General features: G+C 41.2%; 3 protein-coding genes across 5 annotated transcripts; all 3 read left to right on the top strand.

The window, feature by feature from the left end:
* The first annotated feature begins 261 nt into the window (after positions 1-261).
* Positions 262-7073, top strand: LOC121616325 (butyrophilin subfamily 3 member A2-like). Of its 3 annotated transcripts, none has more exons than XR_006007296.1 (5): positions 262-570; positions 3841-4155; positions 4259-4573; positions 4707-4868; positions 5056-7073. XR_006007296.1 is itself a non-coding variant. In XM_041951063.1 (5 exons), exons 1-5 carry the CDS (start codon positions 528-530, stop codon positions 5096-5098), a joined length of 843 nt encoding a protein of 280 aa, XP_041806997.1. In that variant the 5' UTR covers positions 263-527; the 3' UTR covers positions 5099-7073. The 3 variants fall into 3 exon arrangements, 2 of the variants coding, with proteins under 2 accessions (XP_041806997.1, XP_041806995.1); XM_041951063.1 differs by having other exon boundaries at positions 263-570; positions 4742-4868; XM_041951061.1 differs by having other exon boundaries at positions 265-570; positions 4739-4868.
* Positions 7074-7743: 670 nt separating this feature from the next.
* On the top strand, positions 7744-14642 carry piga (phosphatidylinositol glycan anchor biosynthesis, class A). The gene is made up of 7 exons (XM_041950672.1): positions 7744-7862; positions 8855-9337; positions 9444-9714; positions 10063-10195; positions 10520-10652; positions 12216-12422; positions 13796-14642. Exons 2-7 carry the CDS (start codon positions 8891-8893, stop codon positions 14066-14068), a joined length of 1464 nt encoding a protein of 487 aa, XP_041806606.1. The 5' UTR covers positions 7744-7862; positions 8855-8890; the 3' UTR covers positions 14069-14642.
* An 851-nt stretch (positions 14643-15493) lies between these two features.
* asb11 (ankyrin repeat and SOCS box containing 11) lies at positions 15494-19947 on the top strand. Its single transcript, XM_041951179.1, has 7 exons — positions 15494-15590; positions 16039-16118; positions 16222-16329; positions 16841-16991; positions 17074-17208; positions 18493-18681; positions 18794-19947. Exons 1-7 carry the CDS (start codon positions 15494-15496, stop codon positions 18916-18918), a joined length of 885 nt encoding a protein of 294 aa, XP_041807113.1. The 3' UTR covers positions 18919-19947.
* The last annotated feature ends 772 nt before the right edge of the window (positions 19948-20719 follow it).

Raw genomic sequence — 20719 nt, 5'->3', positions numbered from 1 at the left:
TATGACAAGGAAAACGCACTTCTGACCTAGAAGATCTCCACACATTCGCTTGCCAAGATTGTGTACAGATAAAATCCTAATAAAATGTCTGGAGTGAAGACTGCAAAAAATAATATTGTGTAATAATTGCGCTGTGTTTTGGCCCGTCGTTATATTCACATGCAGGGCTCAAACTGTTAACTGTGGCTAATGAGGGTTGTATCGTCGTCAATGGGAGGATGATTTATCCGTCACTGTTAATGATGACGGTGTTCCGGAAGCCGACAACAACAGCTCGTGCTGTCGGACTTTTTCATGAGGTTTCACTTCCCTCATTGGACTGACTGAAGACAGGCTTGAATGGATTCTTGACCTGTTTACGCGCTGGGGATATAACCACTTACACTTCGCGTGTCTATAAATGTCATCAAAATAATAACAGGACACGGAACAGATTAGAGTAATAAACCCTCTAGAAACTCAAACCAAGTTAGTTTTTTTCCTCGAGACGCCTCATTAGCCATTTTTTTTCAACCGAGGAGCGCAACATGAGGATTTTACTGGGAGTGTTTATGGTGCTAATTGTCTCAGGTAAGTCTTCATATCATTGCAGCCACTAAACAGTAATGTGGGCTTAGTTTGTCTTTCTCTCTTAATATATATTACACATGCTTAAATGCTATACTGCAGAATAATCATACTTAATCGGTCCGTGTTCTTGGTACTTGCGCGGTCATTAACTTGCATGTGCCCTGTCTCCACTGCTTTCCTGTCTGCTCATTTGTGTCTGTTCATTCAGATTTATCACTGTTAGGAGTTGCCACTTTGAAGATCCTCCTTATTGAAAGCATAATACAAATGTCCTCCCTCAGTTCTTGTGAGATTTCAGGTCGGATTAATTGCGACATACTCAGTGGTTTCATAAAGAGTTGTTTGATTTAATACCTATTGAACTCCGAGGGAGTGGACAATCGGTCATGAACTGCACTGTTTATTTAACGCTGAATAGCGTGTTGTTCTGTGGACATGCTTGCTTTAATCCAACGCACCATCTCTTTTTATCAACTGTGGGTTTAAACAACAAGAGGGGCATTTACAGGCCAGGTAAGGGTTTTACCTGTGGAGTAAGGTGACAAGTTTGTTAATGAAACTTTACTTGAGCCATCAGTCATAGTTTATGTATTTAGGTGTATTTGCATGGTTATTTTTGTTTGTTTGTTTTTTTAGTTTAAGGTTAAGTCATGCTGGAGACGTTCAATTTAACAACACATTATCCTTTGAACTGTTTATAGAACCCTACATCGTATCACATCTGAAAAGATGCAATGAGACAAAGTATTTAGTTCATAGGTCATCAGTTGTCTGAAATCTTTAAATTCTTAATGATGACCAACAATGCTTTGTTTGAAATCTCATTCATGATTCATGAAGATATTTTATTATTACAACACTAGGCTTGGACTTTAGTGAAAAGGCCAATAGAGAGCTTGATGACACTAACCCACGTCTCTTCCTCTTGTTTACAACCAAACTATTTTCTTTGTTGAATATCTGTAGGACTTGAGCAATACTTCAAGACAAACGGTTCAAATGAGCAGCTCCTTTCATTTGATTACTTTCTCCATGTATTTGTAGTGAATACAAACAAAGTGAGAATCTGGAATTTATAGGAGTGGCTGTGACCGCTCAGCCTGAACAACACAGTACAATAAAAAAAGAGTCACAGACACCGAATAGTAGGTCACATCAATAAAGTCTGCACAGTAATGACAACAACAGAAGAAATGACTTTAGTATTATAACATTTATAGTATGACTTCACGTGATTTGAATGAATGATACCACGTTAGGCTGAAAGGGAGAAGTTAACAGCTGAGCTCATGTGAGGTCCACTATGAGTAAAAGTAACTATGAACAAGGACAGGAAAATGAAAGCAGATATTGATGTGTGTGCATAGTCTGCAAACATGATTACAAATATGGGAATGAACATGCAAAAAACTAACCTGACTTGATGAAAAACACATGAACATAACTTACATTGTTTGTTTATGGAAAAACAGAGTTTTCCATAGACTTTTATCTGCCTCGCAGCGAAGAAACTGACAGTTATGAGTAATACCACAATTCTCTCACTCACTGTCATATATGTTAGATTGTGAATACTGATGATTAATTATCATCATAGCCTGAGCAGCATTTTACTATCGTAGCTGTTCCAGGTGGAGCTTTTAACTACTTTATATAGAGTGAGTCAGTTTGGTCCCACCATACAGGTCAGGCCCTCTTCAAAGGGTCACGAGATGAATCTGAGAGGTCGCGAGATGATTCATTTGAGAGAAAAAAAGAAAACGCAGGTTTGGATACACAAATCTGTCTTCATTTTTTGTCTCTAATCTTGGCTTTTTTTGTGATATATCAGATAGTTTGACCTCTTTGGGCCTCAAACAGCTATTTAGATAAAACCATGTGAGAAGTTTAGAGGGGAAGTGTTTCTGAGGTGGAACTGATAACTCTCATTGACATGTGAAACAAGACAAGACGCCCCAACTGTGATGGAATTTTCTGTCACTTGACTACACCTAGTGGGGACCTCAGAGTCATGGTCAAACAAAGGGGTCGTCTTCAGGCCAGCTCAGGATCCGGGTGGAGGGAGAGGTCTGTTTTGCTCTGCTGGAGTACAATGCAGCTGTTGGGTTGTTTAGGGGAACTGGCGCCCTTCCGATCGGGCGAGAAGCTCCATTGCTGAGGCTACCAAAGGCACAGGTGATAAGATGTGCTGTCCTCCAGACATTGCGGGGCAGACTGTCTTCTGTTAGAGGAATGTGTTGATGGCAACCTGCTGTTCTTCAGTAAAGAGTACTAGTACTGCAGGGAGGAAGAGTACAAGCAGAAACAGCTGAGATGTTAGAATAACAGCTGCAGACAACAGGCTTTTACTGCACCCCTGCTTGTATCTCACCTGCAACAGGTAAACAGCTTCTTTTACCTGCCGTGCTGTGTAAAGGAAAACCGCTTGCAGCAAAAGTAACAAGGATTTTTATTGTGAAGAATTTGGCAATGTAAGAAATGAAACATGTTTATCCACTGTTTTCCAGCTGATCCTGGAACCGTTAGCCCCAGCCATGATCAGCCCGCTGTTTTTAAACGCCATCACTCAACTGAACTGAAGATGCAAATCCCTGCTGAGCTGCACTGACGCGCCAAGACAAGCCAAGCATGTGTGTTTGCGTTGAAATGGCCTACACGCATTATGCTAGATCATATTGCTTATATTCGTTAGCTAGCTAGCACTAGCTCATGAAGTGATGTGCTCTGATGCGAACGGGGTCATTTCAGGAGCCAATCAGATTTCAGCTGCGGCCAGTGCTTCTGTGTGTGCCTGGATCTGCCCATGTCAGCATTCCTTTGCAAATAGTCTTGGTTAAAAAGCAACCAAACCTGCTGTTACTAGTCACACATGCTTGCCTTGTCTGTTCTCATTTGCTTGCCTTTTTGTCTGTTTGTCAGATTATGTCCTTTCTGGTTTTACCTCTGTGTTCTGTCATGTTTCAACTGCACTGATTGTCTGCTTAACACTGATTTATATTCATCACCTGTGTTGTTCATGTCCTACCTTGTATGCCGCTGCCTTACTCCTCAAAGCTTTTTATCCTGTTCAGCTGTTTCATGCATTGCTTTCTCCTGTTCTGTTTACATGTTGTAAACTTGGCTCAATTTTTTGTTGTGATGTGATGTTGATCAATGAGTATTGTATTTTTAAGGGAAACTTTTGTTTTGAATTGAATGTTTTGCAGTGTGCCTCCTGATGAGAAATGTCTATTAAAAACAGACATTTTGATTTACCTTTATCTACTGTAGGTGATGACGAGACTATCACAGGAGTCTTAGACGACAGTGTCCTCCTGCCGTGCACCTGCCCAGAGAGAAATTTGGACAAGGAGTTTAAGTGGCAGATGGAAGAACCAAACATGATGCTGGTGCTTAAACACAACTCGCCCGCCTCAGTCTTCTATGGCAGATACAGAGGCAGGGCCAGAGTATTGCTGGATGAGAGCAGCAGAAACTGCTCTCTCCTCCTAACCAACATCACAGCTGATGACGTGGGGAAATACAGATGTGTTTTTTACAGTCAAGGGAAATACAAGAAATTCTTTGTAAATCTAAACATCTCTGGTAAGCCACTCATTTATTATGCATACCTACAGAATTTGACAATTCATAAATTTACAGTAAAGCAACAACTGTAAAAAATTTAACTTGAGTCATCTCCCATCAGCCAGCTACAATGTCTGTCAAAAGCCGTCCGCCAACAACCCGAATGGTGATTTAAGTGTGAAGGGTTTCCAGTGTGACGCAGAAGGACGCTACGGGGAGGCTGAGCTTCAGTGGAATTTGGATGGACAGCTTCTGACAAATTCACCCACAACGCACATAACCCACAGCAAAACCCTGAACGCTTCTACCGGCCTCTACCATCTCACCAGCAGGCTCGTCACTCAACTCAACGGAACCTCAGAACCTAAATGTGATGTCAAGGCCAAAGATGTATCAACCATCATTAGCAATGACTGCGGGGCAGAGAGCAGAGAGCGTAAGTACCTATTTTTATTTATTTCACAGAGGATGGAACTCTCATATAGCTGTAAATAGCTACAGTTATGATACCACATGTTGTAAAACACACTTGTTTAGGATGTGATATCAAATCATTTTATTTTTTGCAGGGTCATGTTTTTGAAACTTTCTTAAATTTCAGCAGGATTTTTAAAAAATCCAGTCATCCACCAACCAGAAGACTTCTTTAGATCCCGGTACCTGATAATCATTCCCATTATGATGGTGCTTGGAGTTACCCTGCTCTTACGATGTCGCTGGGAATCCTCGTGGTAAGTTTTACAGCTGTTTGCCATAATGCCAGATGTCTTTAGGTTTGCCACAGTGTGTTTCAGGCGGTCAAACCACTGTTGTACAACACTGCAGTTGTTAAATCAAGCAGTTTTGCTTTTCTGAGTAGATTATGTCATTGTTCCTGGGTCTCTCAGTGAAATTCCATGCCTTTTGTCTTTGATACAGGAGTTTACCAAAGAGAAAAGAAGTGAAGACGGGCAACATTTAAACACACAATATGATCTGCAACAACAATGTGAATATGTGAAAGCATTTTCCACCAAAAGGTGGTATGTCATGACTATGGCCTCATGCCACCACAGAGACTGTTTACAGGCAGGTTACATCCTGTTTCCATTCCACTCATGGAATTCTTTGTTTCAGCAAAGGGTGTCCATTTTCATAGTTTTTATGGATGTTTTCTGGCAGATGTGTATACTCTTTCGAGTTTCCTTCAAAGTCAAGGACTGTACAAAGAGATCGTCCACTATGATGTGAAGATGAAGTCATAAATTTAGATGCAGTCAGTAATAAACAAAGCACAAAAACCACAGAAATCCCCACACAACATAAATAAAGCGCTGGATGTGTTCACTGTTGCAGATACTGTGGAATTCAGTCAGAATAACCACTCTTTGGAAAAATTGTCTTGTTGATAGGATTAATTGTCGACAAGGCAATAAAGTTAAACCATAAAAATACAAACTACTTTTCAGCCTTTATGTTCTTAACGTCCTTCATTTCATTCAGAAACACAGCAAAAAACTGAGACAGTTACTGATTGCTTGTTGATACCGTGGTTGTTCTGTAGAGATACTGTAAGTGCCATGATTTAAATATGAGAAAAGAAAGTTATTAATGCAGAGATATTTGCCATAGCCACTTTAGACAACTTGGTCTGATAACACTTTGCAACAATTACGATAATATTCTGCTTATGCACCACACATTTTATACAAAAATGATCATTATTTTTTTTTATTAGCGTAGAGGTGATATTTACACAGCGTGATACATGTGCTATGCATTGTTCATTTCCATGTAAATACAATGTAATGCAGACATTAATAGAAGGCGTATAACATGTATGTGCCTAAGGCTGACTATTTGCTGTGAATGCTTGACAAAGTCCTTGGACAAGCTTCTTCTTTTCTCATATTTTGGTGTGGTAAAATCTAACCTGTTCTTCTGTAACTCCTTTTCTACTGCACTCGTTACACTGAATGTTGTTGCTTTGTTTCACTTTTGTAAATTAACAGGTTATGGTCATTATATGTATTACATCACGGTTTAGAGGGAACCCTGCAACAGTTTTGTAAAATTCATGTATAAATGCTAAAAAAAAATGTATAGATGCTAAAAGGTCATATGCCTGACTTTTGGTGTCATGCCAATGCCTGCAAATGAAACTTAAAAAAAACAAAAAAACATTTATATCTTTTCACATTTGAAAAATGTTCTTGAACTGGGACTAAGTGAACTGGGGAAACATGCTGCTGGTTCGGATGGCCAGTCCACCATTGGTCCTTTATTCTGGTTTTAGTCAGCAGCTTTGTTTCTGTAGCAGCAAACAACAAAGCACACCCCAACTCTTAGGCAAGCTGGAAAACAATGAATAAATATGTGACAGCATGAAGAGGTGGACTTTTTCAAGGTCAACAAAAGGTTCAAATGAAATCTACCCTGAAATGCATTTCTAAGGAGAGAAAAAAACGAATAACCCTTTAATCCACATTACAATCCTTGTGTGTTTTTGTATGACACTGTTATGTTTTCGAGTTCATAATTCCTCATGGTGTTTTTTATCCTGCCATCATTGTCACTTGTGTTTTCTTTTTGTAGATTGTTTTGATATGTGCTGAACAACAAAACACTGTAAAAAGGTTAGGTTGCACAACATATTCTTGGCCACAGGACATCACTTTTACTGAACAGGTTTCCTACATGTTGAGACTGGTTAATGGATCTTGATCTAAGAGCAAATTCAGACTTATTTTTGTGTAGCTGGAAGAAATGTGGCAATACAGTATGTGTGTGAGTGTATGAGAGGTTACAAGAGCATCGAAATTGTTAATTGTGGTCCTCTGCATCATCTACCTGAAATCAGCTAAGGCATTTCACAGTACAATTTTATGTTTGTCAATATTTTCCAGATCACTTTATGATCCCTAATGCAGCAAATCAATAAAGTTTGACAAAAAAAGCAAGGCAGCAAGCCATGAACTCATTTCCCTTTGAAATATTCCATTTCCCTTTTTTGTCTTTACGGAACCATATCCACAAACAATGTAGACATCTTTCCGCAACCAGAGACATAGTATACTACTGTGCAAATAAACTTAATTCACGTTTCAAGACAATAAATAAATAATAATATACGTGAAAGTATAATAGATAGATAGATAGATATACTTTATTTATCCCAAGCTGGGAAATTGCAGATACTATTGCAATTACTAATACTATTGCAAATTGCAATAACTATTAATTAACACACACACACACACACATGTATATATAGCTGTAAAAAATATAGGTCCAATGAATAATAATTTGGAATTATAACACACAATTATTGGTTGTTCAGGGGACTCTCCACACAAAATGCACGATACAATATTGTACACTTCTGTTTATGGCTTTCCTTAAGATAGCCTTGGCTGACCTCACCCATTTATATTACACAAAACTTAGAAAACAGTGTTTTGTGTGTGTGAAACTTACCATATATGGCTAGATTTATAATAAAACATAAAGAGTTACAGTTATGTTCAAATTCAGATTTAGTGTATGGGTCTCCATACAAGCGTTCACACAGCAGATGGCAGCAACAGCTCAACCGTGCGTCATTGCGTGTGACGTAAGGAAACACCAGGAAGTGATACGGGCGGCTAACTGGCTAGCTCAGTGCTAGCGAGTAAATATGAAGCTACATCTGAAAAGTAGTTCTGTGTATTGTCACAGGCTGGAAAAAGATTGACGTTTTGTTCACGGTAAGGGAATTCTGACGATCAGAGCTACCTGCTTTAATTTCAGCCAAGTGGTTAAATATGAACATAGTTAGTTGGTTTGCTGCTAGCGTGTAGTGAAATAGAAGAGGCATAAAACACGTTAGTGTAGTTTAGAGGAGTTGTCGCTTGACATTTTACAGAGTCTCTGAGGTGTTTGTAAATACGTGGTTTGTACTGATGAGCGATCTTGACTGCCCCACCATAGGCAAATGGGCAGCAAATTCAACTTAAAGGGACAATTCACTCAAAAATATTTCCAATGCTAAGAGACAAGCTGCTACACCCTGTAGTGAAACGAGTCAGGTGCCGCACCGTGACAGCATCGAAGGTGGATTTACTGGGTTATGTGGAGATTTGAACGCAGCTCAGATTGTTTATCGCCAAATTGTTTGGCAGTCAATTAACAATTTAAGTCGTTTATCAAGCAAAAAGGCCAAAAATTAGCTCGTTCTTAATTAGCATTTCAGCTTTTTTCTGACATTTAGACTAAAATATTATCCATAAAACTTAATCTGCTTACAATGACATTATGGTTCTATTATTTTTTTGTGCTATTTGTCTGTGTTCATGGGCTGTTGTCTGTACTTATGTTTTAAGTGCCTTTGTATGTTTAGATGGCAGATGAGAAATTGGCCTGTATGACTAAATATGGCACATTTCCATGATGGGCCCAAGTGCTCATTTTAATTAACGTGCATTGTCCCCTCTTACATAAAATAAAAATAACATTAATATAACACGAAGGGAGAAAAAAGTAAATTACCACATGTAAGAATCTGTAAGCAGAGAATGTTTGGCTTTTTGATAATAAACTGCAGTTAATTGGTTGTCAAAGTTGTTCATTTGTTTGTGCACTAAATGTACATTATTTTTGCTTGAAAATTATCTAACTTCTTACTCTCTGATTAAAATATTTTTGTTATCAATTAATTTTCTGATAATTAACTAATCACTCAATTGTCTAATTATTTCAGCACTGGTGAGTTGCACAGCCACACAAGGAATCTGCAATGGGCCAACGAAGGAGAGCGGCAGCTGTGAATAAGCCTTCATCTCACAGAGTCTCTGGGGCTTCTGCAGAGGCTGCCAGGGGCCCCAGCAGGAAGCACAGCATCTGCATGGTGTCTGACTTCTTCTATCCGAATATGGGAGGAGTGGAAAGCCACATTTACCAGCTATCCCAGTGTTTGATTGAAAAGGGACACAAGGTGGTGATTGTCACCCATGCCTATGGCAGGAGGAAGGGTGTCAGGTACCTGACCAAAGGACTAAAGGTCTACTACCTCCCGCTGCAGGTGATGTACAACCAGTCCACAGCCACCACCTGCTTCCACAGTCTGCCACTGCTGCGCTGTGTGTTTGTAAGGGAACGCATCACTGTGGTACACGCACACAGCTCGTTCTCCGCCATGGCCCATGATGCACTTTTCCATGCTAAGACCATGGGCCTTAACACGGTAAATAACTTATTATGAGCCAGGTCTCAAAATTGCACTGTGTGTTTATGTCACTGCACTACGCCCAATCTTCTTACACGAGCCTCAAGAATATCATCTTTTACAGGTGTTCACTGACCACTCGCTCTTCGGCTTTGCTGATGTGAGCTCTGTGCTGACCAACAAGCTTCTCACTGTGTCGCTGTGTGACACCAACCACATTGTGTGCGTGTCATACACCAGTAAGGAGAACACAGTGCTCCGTGCAGCACTCAACCCAGAGATAGTGTCTGTTATTCCCAACGCTGTTGACCCTACGGACTTTACCCCCGACCCCTCCCAGCGCAGAGACGACAGGATCACTATTGTTGTGATCAGCCGTCTTGTCTACCGCAAAGGTATGGAGATGCTTTTGTGTTTGGCATTTTTACTTGTCTTTTCATATTTCTGTAAATTGTAATTCAAGGTGGCAGAATGGCATGGTGAGTAGGACACTGCCCTTTTGTGGAGGACCAAAGATCAAGCCTTTATGTTGGCATGAATCCTTCATACCTAAATATCTCTTCCACTTCCAGGGATGGTGTTACAGTGGGTCGATGTTATGATGAAATTTGAATATCTGATTTATCAAATCAAATATCACTATCAGCCACAAATGTTCAGTATTAGTTGCGCTATAATAATCACTAATTAAGCATTGCAAGATTGTTGTTGTCAAAGTATTCATGATCTCCTCCTCTGTTCAGGAATTGATCTTCTTGGTGGGATAATCCCAGAGCTCTGCCTCAAACATCCAGATCTGCATTTCATAATTGGTGGAGAGGGACCAAAGCGACTTGTGCTGGAGGAAGTGAGAGAGAAATACCAACTGCATGACAGGTACTGCTGGATGCTCATATTTCCTGAAAACGTGACGGGGAAGAACCAGTTAAACCTCTTTCAGGATTTGGTGTTTGCAATAACGTTGCACTAATATTGCAGCAGTCACTTTTCATGAACTGGCAGTTGACTGCATTGTTTAGCATTGCATATTCATTGCATATATAGACAGTGTCTAAGCTGTGATGTGTGTGGAAATACAGTGAGTTGTTGCGTTACCGGTGTGGTGAATGTTCATGAACTGACAACAGTCTGGCATGAAAAGTGAAACTTGGCTGTGAGGGTGTTACGTGTGCCTCACTTCCTTGAATTGGGTGACTGCAGGGTGCGTCTGCTGGGGGCGCTGGAGCATAAAGATGTTCGTGGAGTTCTGGTGCAGGGTCACATCTTCCTCAACACATCTCTGACTGAAGCGTTCTGCATGGCCATTGTGGAAGGCGCCAGCTGTGGACTGCAGGTTTGTTGCTGTTCATACAGTAGTTCAAAGGTCAGAGAGAAAGAGAGAGAGGAGCAAATTGTTCATTGATCAATGTATTGTGGGATTGAAGTGAAGACTTCAACACTGTTGGCAATAGTGCAGTGCTTCTTATATCTAAGAAATAAACACGACTGCTGCATTTCCTGTGTTTTACTTTCTGAAACTAATTTTAACATAAGAGTTGACAAACTACAAATCTCAAACCAACCAGTTTTACAAGAACAGCTCGACTGAAGCCCATTCAGCTTTTGCCAATTGGCTTGACACATTGAGTTTACTTGTGTATTAAATGTGCTATGCAAATAAAATTGACTAGATTTGAAAATCTTAAGGCAGCCACCTTCAGCTGCAAGGTTATTCCAAAGATTGGGCGTTAGGCTCGTAACAAAAAGACGATTGTGTTGTGATGAGTTTGGCCTCATTCTTGGGATAACAGCGAATTACCTGTCTGCTGAGAATGAACCAACAAGTTACCGGTTAGCTACAACAGCTAATGCAGGAGGCTAATTTCCATGTTTATTTTTGGAGATTATTGGATATTGGATATTTGGAAAACTTTAGGACACTCATCCTGTTTGCCCCCGTATATATATGAGAAAGGTTGCTCAAAGGAGCAGGGGCGAGCTAATTAAGGTGTCAACAGCCAAGTAAGTTTTAAAATCCATCAGCCTGTAACTCAAGCAGAAAACACTCTTCTTCCTCGCTGTTATAACATTTTGCACTCATCACTCAATCACGTGTCTGAATAAAGCCGTGAAGAGCATTAACATAAAGGTCATTTGTGTCTGAATGATGAAAAGCCATTACAGACTGAAGAAGCCAGACATGTTAGACCTGCTCTGTCAAAACTAGGCTAATGAGCATAAGGCTCAGGTGGACGAATAAGTGTTTTCTTTACAGCATTTGAAGCAACATAGATGCTGATGTCTCATTTAAGGTGGTGAGTCATTCTTGAGAACGGTTGCTTATATTCACTGCTATATTGCGATCTGCTGGCTGTCTGGTTTGTCTGGTGTTTGTTTGCCGGTTCTGTCGATGGGAAACAAACAAAGTGGCTCAGTTGGGACCGAACCACACAATGCTCTTCCAGCCAGTTAGCAACAGGACAAGAGGAAAGGAGGGGAGTGAGAGGGACAGTAAACCTGTCATGCTAATGAAGGAGAGATGACAGTATCAACAATCTTTGTCCAGAATGACTCACCCACCTTTAACACCCACCTTTGAGGAGTCACCCACAGTTGACCCACAGTGTAGCCTGGGTGTGGTTATTACACCCTCACATCTCGGTTGGGTGTGGTTTCAGATGCGATAGCACAAACTTATGTCTGACCCCACCCAACAGTGCTGCAGGGTGTGGTCAGGCAGGTCAGTGAAGGTAATAATGTACTCTTTAGTCATGGTGAAGCAAGGCCATTTGCTTTTTATAAGGTTGGAAAAGCACTTAAAGTGATGCTAGATCAGATGTTGTACTGTCACGTTGTGAGTTACTTACTGTGTGTTTTTGTACACAATGTTTGCATCCATTTTATGTTTTATTCTAAGGTGGTTAGCACTCGAGTCGGAGGCATTCCTGAGGTGTTACCTGAGGACTTGATTACCCTGTGTGAGCCTACTGTGCGGTCATTGTGTGCTGGTCTGGAGACAGTCATTGCCAAGCAGCGTTCGGGGTCTGTCCCCTCCCCCGCCTCCATCCATGCTTCTGTGCAAAACCTCTACACCTGGAGAAACGTTGCAGAGAGGACTGAAAAGGTAGTTTCACCAACACCAAAACCTGCCTTGTCATTCGGTCAAAAAAACAATTGTGTGTATCATACAAGCTGTGTGTGGCACTTTGCAACGTGCATCAGGGTTTCCAGAAGGAAAACTCTTTGACGAGTCCACATCAATGAAATATTATCTGTGTTTATGAACCCTACTTTTGTTTTTGTGTCCATTGACTAATGTAAAACAGGCTGCAATGTAATCCCTCTGTGCATTTGTGCACCATTAATGAACGTCCACTAAAAGTGTTTTGCCTCTGACAGATTGTTAACTGTCTGACGACATCATGGAACTTTTTGTTGAAGAGTAAGATCTTAACCAGAAACACTGTATCACTCTTGCCAAAGCCACCAGACTCCATTTACAGAAACAGTAATTTAATCATTTGTAGAACACACTTTATCCAAACTCAACTGAAACAAAATAACACTCACCCAATCTTCTTAGCTCGTCTTTCCACTGTTCCAACAATCACCACCCCCAAAACAATAATGTGTTTAAGCAACTTATATTTCAAGTGCTGACTAGCAAGGATAGAGCAATTTAATCAACTAGTCAGCTACTTGTGCACATCATTAATATCCACTCTCCTGCTTTATTCTGCAGTACTAAACACTGATCATAAAGCACCACATTCAGTAGTTGTACATGAACAGTAGAATATAATAATGATAACCCGCACCAACTTATTACTAATTAACTACTTACTGAGCAGAGTTCACAAAGCTGTAAATCGGTCAGAACAGTACTTACTGCACACATCCCTATGTTCATGTCCACCACGTCAAAACAGAGACATGCAGCGCCTTGTGGCGCTATTTGGCATTACAGCAGAAGCCCTTATGCTCTGACTGTTACAATAAATGCATAACAAACCATCTTGGACACATCCTGAGTAGGACATTAGTGTAAAATCAATGTGTGCACACTCTGTGGTGAACTATATAACACTGACACTATTACTACATTACGGCCTACATATGCATCAATACCAACACATTCACATTAAGATAATATGGGCAGATATATCAACCTAGCTCAGTTTATCAGTCTTGGTCTAATGTTTAGATGTTACCAGTGTTTTTCTACAGTATATGACAATAAACCACTAAAACTCTTAAGTAACTAAATTTCCACAAATTAACAGTTGAATCTTGGCAAAACTCAACAGTTTTTGTACTGCAAGAAAAAATACTGTGTTCTCACTGCAGAACATCAGTCCTCCGACACACACTGATTTCTTCTGAGAATGCAAATCTGCTGCCCGTTCACACTGCTGAGGCTGCAGGGATTGAGCTTCACACTGAATAATAGAGGAGAGTTGTTTGTCGACAGTTCGCTAATTGTGTTTGTCCTCTCAGGTGTACGACCAAGTGTCTAGAGAGGAGGTGCTTCCGCTGGACAGACGGTTACAGAGGCTGAGGGGTCACTGCGGCCCAGTCGCTGGCTCCATCTTTGCATTTGCGGCCGTTTTAGACTTCCTCTTCCTGCTGCTTCTGCGGTGGTTGGTGCCAGACAGGGTCATGGACGTCGCCGTGGACGCCACCGGCCCTCACGGACTGTGGAGGCAGGAACCAGGCAGTGAAGTCAGTGCCACGAAGCGAGCAGCAGAACCAGATATCCCTTCCTACTGATCACTCCACACCCCTGCCTCACTTCTAGCTGCTTACGTGGTGTCATATGCCGTCTGTGTGGTGCAGACCGACATCTGGAACATGGCTCCTAAATGCTCATGATAACCCCAAACATTGTTTACATTCACTTATCAAAAGGGACCTTGTGTGGAAGCATTTTATCAAAGACTTATCAAAGATTTTTTTTTTATATATATATTTAATGATTAAAATGGAAATCTATGGCACTTCTTGGAGCTTCAAAAGCCTCTTTGTTGATTTGAAATACACTCTTTAGATTGCACTGAACAGAGGGAGTAAAAGGGCTGGTTTATTGTTCTCTTACAGGGAAACTAAATGGCAGTAGCTTATTTTCAGATTGATGCATTACATACCTCATATAGAACAAAGGTGTTGTGGGTAAATTCAGTTTGTGCAAAGCTGTGTATCAGTGCATTTTGCTTTATTTGTCTGATTTTGTCCTCATGATAACACTCCTTTGTTTAATAATTGTATATTTATATGAAGCCTGGGAGCTTTTTCAGATGACCACATGCCTCCCAGGTAAGCCACTCTGAAAAATAAAGTGTACTTTCTAACATTTCGTCTGTTTTCGTGCGTCATTTCAGTCAGATTGTCTACAGCATTGTAGCAGCTTCATCATCTAGGGACCGTTATGTTAGACAGCACGCCGAGAAAGACTCTGGACAACGACTTAGTTCTGTAATGGAGAGTGCCAGACAAAACACTGAGATGATAGGGAAAGGATGGCACAGCTTTTCAAGGCTAACAATGGGGATTTGCAGAGCGTCATGATTGGAGGTTGAACATCACATCACGCCTGGGGAAAAAAGCTGTGTTATATGAGTTCATCTAGAGAAAGCTAAAACTGAAGTGCAGAGCTTTGATATGTATCTATTGTGCAGATCAGTATATGTGTGTCTAATTTTGGTGACATCTAAGGTGTTTTTATTTGCTGTGGACAATTCTTCAGATTAAGTACAGAAGGTGTGTTTCATTGCAGTAATCACTACATTCAGATCCTGTGGTTACGTGATGACATGACAGAGGATAGTGCTCTTTCACACTAAACAGATTTGGCTGGATGGAATACAGTAATCTGCTTGTGTTTCACCCAAACGGGTACAGTGTGAAACTTGTCCAAAGCCTGTGTGTGTGTGTGTGTCCCTCTGCTTGTAGCTGTTTGCATACTCTATTCAAGGTGTAACATCAGTACAGGCCACCCTAACAAGCCATTGTTATGCACATACTGTAGACTACATCCATGGACTGGGACAAAGGTGGGCGGGAGGTGGCAATGTGGGGGAGGCGGCCAAGGACCCAGATAAGATGGGGAGGAAGGCCGACTCCAGGTTTGTGTATCCGACCGGGCGAGCTCAAGTCCTGGACAGTCGTGGAGGAGTCTGCTGTTGTTTCATTTTCATCATGGCTGCTGTTCAAACAGAGGTTTCCCTGTGCTCACAACCGTGGCAGAGGCCCTTGTACATTTATGGGGGGCTGGCATGCAACTCTCTGATGGCTGGTAAGTTTTTTCTTTGTCTCTTTGGCCCTTCAGCTCAGTTTTGCTGTGATATCAGGGAAATTAAAGGTCATACATGTGGAATATTTGTTATTTCTTGAGCAAATGCACAAACTTTCCAGTAAGCGTGGTTTAGCTTTGCATTAAGCAACAGTTTTTAGAGACTTGAAAGTAACATTTTTGTAATCAGGATTAAAGTTTGGTTGAGACTGAAAACTTTGCATGTAAAAATTGTTTACTGTGCTCTGCAGTAGCCAACAAGACCCTGGGTTTGTGTTGTTCACTTAGTTTGGTGTTTAAGGTTGGAATGACCCTGAAAAAACAGATAAACATGTATTCAAATGAGTCACCTCAACATCACAATGGACAGAGGGTGAGACTGGTTGGCCATGAGCGTCGCTGTGTATCTTCTGAAACCTCTCATTGTGTATCTTCTCATTCTGCCTCTCAGACTCCTGGTCGGACAGAACTCCTCTTCATGACGCCGCCTACCAAGGCAGACTGCTGCACCTGAGAAGCCTCATCGCTCAGGTAAGCTTAATGTGGGCCTTTTTTTATATATATATCACATGCACACAATGCACAGCACATGCGTGGTTGTATCTAGCAGTGTCCTCTCTGATGTCCCCTGCAGGGCTTCCATGTAGACACACTCACCATGGACAGAGTCTCTCCTCTCCATGAAGCCTGCCTTGGTGGCCATTATGCTTGTGCCAGATTCTTGCTGGACAACGGTGCAGATGTAAGGACATCGTCTAGTTTCAGCTTGAAGACGGGCTTGTGCTTACAGTGTTTATGCTAATCAGATACAATTGGACTCTGCATGCATGCAATGATTCTCCCTCCTTTGTTGTTGACTGGTTGGCCTCAGACATGTAAAACCAACCTCGAGCCTATTGAGAAGCTGACTCATCACTGCCATTGAGGCATTTTATTTAAATATGAGTTTCTAAGATGGGGTTGATAAAAAAAATGCAGAGGATATGCTGGTTTTAAGAATACTTAGTGCACCTATTTTGACTGAATTTATAAAGAAAACTGCAAACAAGTACAGAGGAGCTGTTAATAAATGTGAGTGTAACAGTTACAACGGTTAGAAAAAAGTTCATCCTTTTCTTTCTGAGCATCACATCAACACACTCCCAATTAATTGAAGAGACAAAGCGATAAAACTATAAATGAATGAAATAAGACAAGTAATGCAGCACTTGTGACTGTAGTATAATTATCTTTCCTGTCATACCTCCCTAAAGGTGGAGGCAGTGTCAACAGATGGCGCTACACCTCTTTTCAACTCCTGCAGCAGCGGGAGTGCTGCTTGTGTCAGGCTCATCTTGCAGCACAGAGCTTCCATCCACACCCCCAGCCAGCTGGCATCACCCATCCACGAGGCCGCTAAGAAAGGTGCTCATATGCAAACATGTCTGAGTGCTCAGGCCTGATCTGTCGGCCCACGGATCCTCATGCTGTGTTGTCTCTCCATCAGGTCACAGAGAGTGCCTGGAGCTGCTGCTGTCATACGGAGCTCATATCGACATGGAGCTGCCAGTGGTGGGGACGCCGCTGTATTCTGCATGCGTGGCTCGGGCTGCAGCCTGTGTGAGGGTGCTGCTACACTCAGGTAACGTAATGTGCAAAGCCTGGAGGGTAACAGAAAGTAAGGAACATTCATAAGTGACACAGAGATGCAGCACATTTTACTGATTTAAAGTTAAATCTAACATCCCAGAAAACTAAAAACACACTAAAGATGTCTCCACACACCTCCAGTGGGTCATAAGGGAGTCTATACACTGGGTGAGGGAAACCCTACTCATGCTGCCTTTATGTCAAACATCAGTCAAAAAGCATTTATGAAAAATGTGAGTTTCTCATTGCCTTGACTACAGCATGTGGATACCCAACAAAAAACTCTTCTCAATTAATAATTTTTGTCATTTTCAATTTTTTTCAAAACAAAAATCTGAATAATTCCTGGAGGATTTGATGCTTTTATTTGTCGTAAATGATATAGGTGAAACGACTGTTGGTTGAACAGAACAAGACATTTAAAGATGATGGAAGTTGGCAGAAATTGTAGCAATTTTCACTATTTTCACAATTTAGAGACAAAGCAGTTAATTAATTGAGAAAATAATAATTTGCTATAGTCCTAAAATAATTAAGTAGGCCTGATGTTGCTGCTTTTGATTTCTGTTCTGTTTCTCTTTTCACCAACATTCAACGTGTTCTGTTCCAGATTGCACACCTGATTGTTTTTGTGTAAGCATTTTGACCAGAAATCAGTTCAGTACACAGACGGTTGTTTCCCAGCCAGAATTTAAAAATTTTAGGTTTTTCTTGACCTGAAGCGCGAACCACGACAACATCACTAGGTGTGTCTTATTCTACAGGTTCGAAGGAGAGGATGAAGAAGGCCACTCGTCTTCTGCATCTTCTTATTAGTTAATAGTTGGTCCACGCCTGTTTCAAAGCAAATAAAAACAAATATCTGTAGTAACAGAACCAAAGCTCACAGGTGATCAGTGCAACCCACCATCTTGCTACTCTTCTGTTGTGCCTTGATGACACATCCTTGATTACACTGGTTTACTAGCATCAGCTTTCAGTGGTTCACAGTTCAAAGCAGCACGTAACTTTTCTGACATGTCTCCAGTTGTTGATCTTGATGCTCTTGTTGATTTGTTTGCTCAACTGTTGCTGTGCAATCGTTTAAAATGATTCATAGTTCTGTTTGAAGTTCCCACCTTTTCGCTTTCTGATTACTCAGCACTTTTCACAGAGCGCTGGAACAGTCTGTTACGACACCTGCATGGTTTTGATGTTTATGGTCTGAATCACATGAATTGGCTGTTCTGACTTGTTAAATTGCGTCAGGTTGTAACCGTTTCTGTTGTACATGTAGGAGCAGATGTTCAAATAGGGTGTGGGCAGGACAGTCCTCTACATGCTGCAGTTCGAGGTGGAGGGGCCAACGTTGTGGATCTTCTGCTGGACTTTGGGGCTGATGGGTGCTGTAGGAACGCAGAGGGAAAGACTCCTCTGGATCTGTCATTACCAAACAGCGAAGTGAGAATTGCACTGCAGAAAAGAGGTATGTTTTAGACAATTGCAAATGGATGTTCCACAACCACCCGAAACCCAGTGTCCTTATTTTCTGGAAGGTATAGAAACTCTACCCTCTGTCTCTGCCCTCGCCTGCCCAGGTCCCTGCTCTCTGTCTCAGCTCTGTCGGTTCTGTATTCGCCGGAGTCTGGGAAGGACTCGCCTCCACAGAGCCTCCAGCCTCTTCCTTCCACACATTATCACAGACTTCCTCCTCTACCAATGAGACGTCTCCATGGCTCTCTGTGTGCGACGTGCGCTGCTTTGTCCTTCACATTTGTGCCTTGTCACTAACAAGGCAAGTGAGAAAAAAGACATTTGGAGAATGGGACTACATGTTGTCAGTCATCTGATTTTATGACACAGTTGCTTTTAATATTACAATAATCAACGTATGTATTACTCAAATTAAATATTTTGGACACGAGGGTGTAAAGATCCAAGATAAGTTGCATTCATACTGCAGTGCCTGTAATGGATCAGGTTTTGTATTTGTATACTTTTAATGAAATGCTTTCCATTTTAATGTCTATGTATTTTACATCATTCCAAAACTGTTTTCAAAGGAAAACTACAGATCAAAATCTGTTTACAGGTGTTAGTGCTACTGCGCTATGTGAAAAAGTTGTGGGAAGCCTTTTGTGGCTCCAGAGAGAGCTGCTTGAAAGCTGATAAATTGCCTCGTGTGATGTCACTGGAGTCAGCATCAGTTGAGTCTGAAAACTGCACATCTGTTGGAAAGGAGGAGCTTACCAAACCCCTGTATTCTGCTCCTCAACCCTGCTTGAGGCTAGTGGCTTGAGGCTACATTAGCCACTACTAGCCTAACACACCCAAATCTCTGAAAGATCTGTCGGCAGTCGAGTTGCATTGTGGGTAACGTCAGCGCTGTGTTTTGACAATGAGGAAGAATGTGTGGAGTGAACCCGATGACATCTCTGGTTCTGCTGCAGTGATTTTGATTAATTTCATAAAAACTTGACAGCATTGTAGGAGTGCAATGATAAATCCTAACACTTATATTTTTATGCAGGTTCTCACAAAATAGGTATGTTGTAAATGTCCTTATCCACATTTTTTAAACAGCATTTTAAAAAGATGATAGTCACATCTTGTATTCTTAACGTCTTCAGTGGTTTAGCCTTGTAGCCTTGTTAATGGTGCCGTCATGACTGTTAGTGTCTTCCCATGTCTTGTAGTCATACATCCTATGTTGTTATTCCCGTTTGTAAACCACACACATACTCAGCCTATCATCCTGCTATCTGCACATGTACTATGTCTGCACTTCCTACAATAAATCCATTGACTTGAGCATCTGCTCTTCTGCCCTGATTCGTTGACTGAAAGCATATCCACATCTGCGGTAAACCCAAACCACATTTCCCATAAGTCTCAGTGTTTATCATGCTATATGTGAAATGAACAATCAATGGAATGTGAATAAGGAAACCTGAAACAACCTCAGATGCTGTCCAAATGAAAGTAAGACAGCTGAAAACATTTGGTGAATGAAGCGTGGTGTGCTAGAAATCGGTAAGTAATCTTAAGTAAAGATTAAAAACAAGACGGGTTGGAATATGCCCAGCTTCTGTAGCGCTGTCAAGGCCGACAGACAGGATGCCATTAAGGACAAAAGGACAAAGTAAAAAAAAAAAAGAAAAAAAACAGGAAGCACATGAGGAAAAAAGAGCAGTAAGAGAATAGGATCTGAAGAACTGAAGGAAGGATTGAGCTCTGTTGCTCAAGGGGAATTATTTTCCAGTGCTGAAATGCCACCCTGAAAGGTCACCTCAGACCCGAAAAATTTTGTCTGAGCTGAGTTAACTTGACGTTTAAACAGCAAAGAGAAGCTCAGCCCTCAGCACAGGCTCTGAAAGAGGGATATATGTTGTGATTTTTTGTTTGTCTATGTGTGTGTGTCTGTAATGATGGATTTCCTGCTCCTCATGCCCAGATTCAGTAGTTATACACTGTAACCTGTAAACTATCCGCAGTCTTTCACTGAAGCCTCAATCTGTTTAAGA

Source organism: Chelmon rostratus, chromosome 13 (assembly GCF_017976325.1).
Source record: "Chelmon rostratus isolate fCheRos1 chromosome 13, fCheRos1.pri, whole genome shotgun sequence".
Lineage (NCBI taxonomy): Eukaryota > Metazoa > Chordata > Actinopteri > Chaetodontiformes > Chaetodontidae > Chelmon > Chelmon rostratus.
Note: the sequence above shows the minus strand (reverse complement) of the source record. Positions and strands in the feature narration are given on the sequence as shown.

Bases quoted from the DNA above. Each gene is read 5' to 3' on its own strand.
- asb11 (XM_041951179.1), top strand. From the start codon at position 15,494: ATGGCTGCTGTTCAAACAGAGGTTTCCCTGTGCTCACAACCGTGGCAG. The intron at 16,330-16,840 runs GTAAGGACATCG...ACCTCCCTAAAG, and splicing joins TGCTGGACAACGGTGCAGAT to GTGGAGGCAGTGTCAACAGA. The intron at 16,992-17,073 runs GTGCTCATATGC...TCTCTCCATCAG, and splicing joins CCACGAGGCCGCTAAGAAAG to GTCACAGAGAGTGCCTGGAG.
- LOC121616325 (XM_041951061.1), top strand. From the start codon at position 528: ATGAGGATTTTACTGGGAGTGTTTATGGTGCTAATTGTCTCAG. The intron at 571-3,840 runs GTAAGTCTTCAT...TATCTACTGTAG, and splicing joins TATGGTGCTAATTGTCTCAG to GTGATGACGAGACTATCACA. The intron at 4,869-5,055 runs GTAAGTTTTACA...TCTTTGATACAG, and splicing joins TGTCGCTGGGAATCCTCGTG to GAGTTTACCAAAGAGAAAAG.
- piga (XM_041950672.1), top strand. From the start codon at position 8,891: ATGGGCCAACGAAGGAGAGCGGCAGCTGTGAATAAGCCTTCATCTCAC. The intron at 10,653-12,215 runs GTTTGTTGCTGT...TTTTATTCTAAG, and splicing joins GCGCCAGCTGTGGACTGCAG to GTGGTTAGCACTCGAGTCGG. The intron at 12,423-13,795 runs GTAGTTTCACCA...TTGTCCTCTCAG, and splicing joins TTGCAGAGAGGACTGAAAAG to GTGTACGACCAAGTGTCTAG.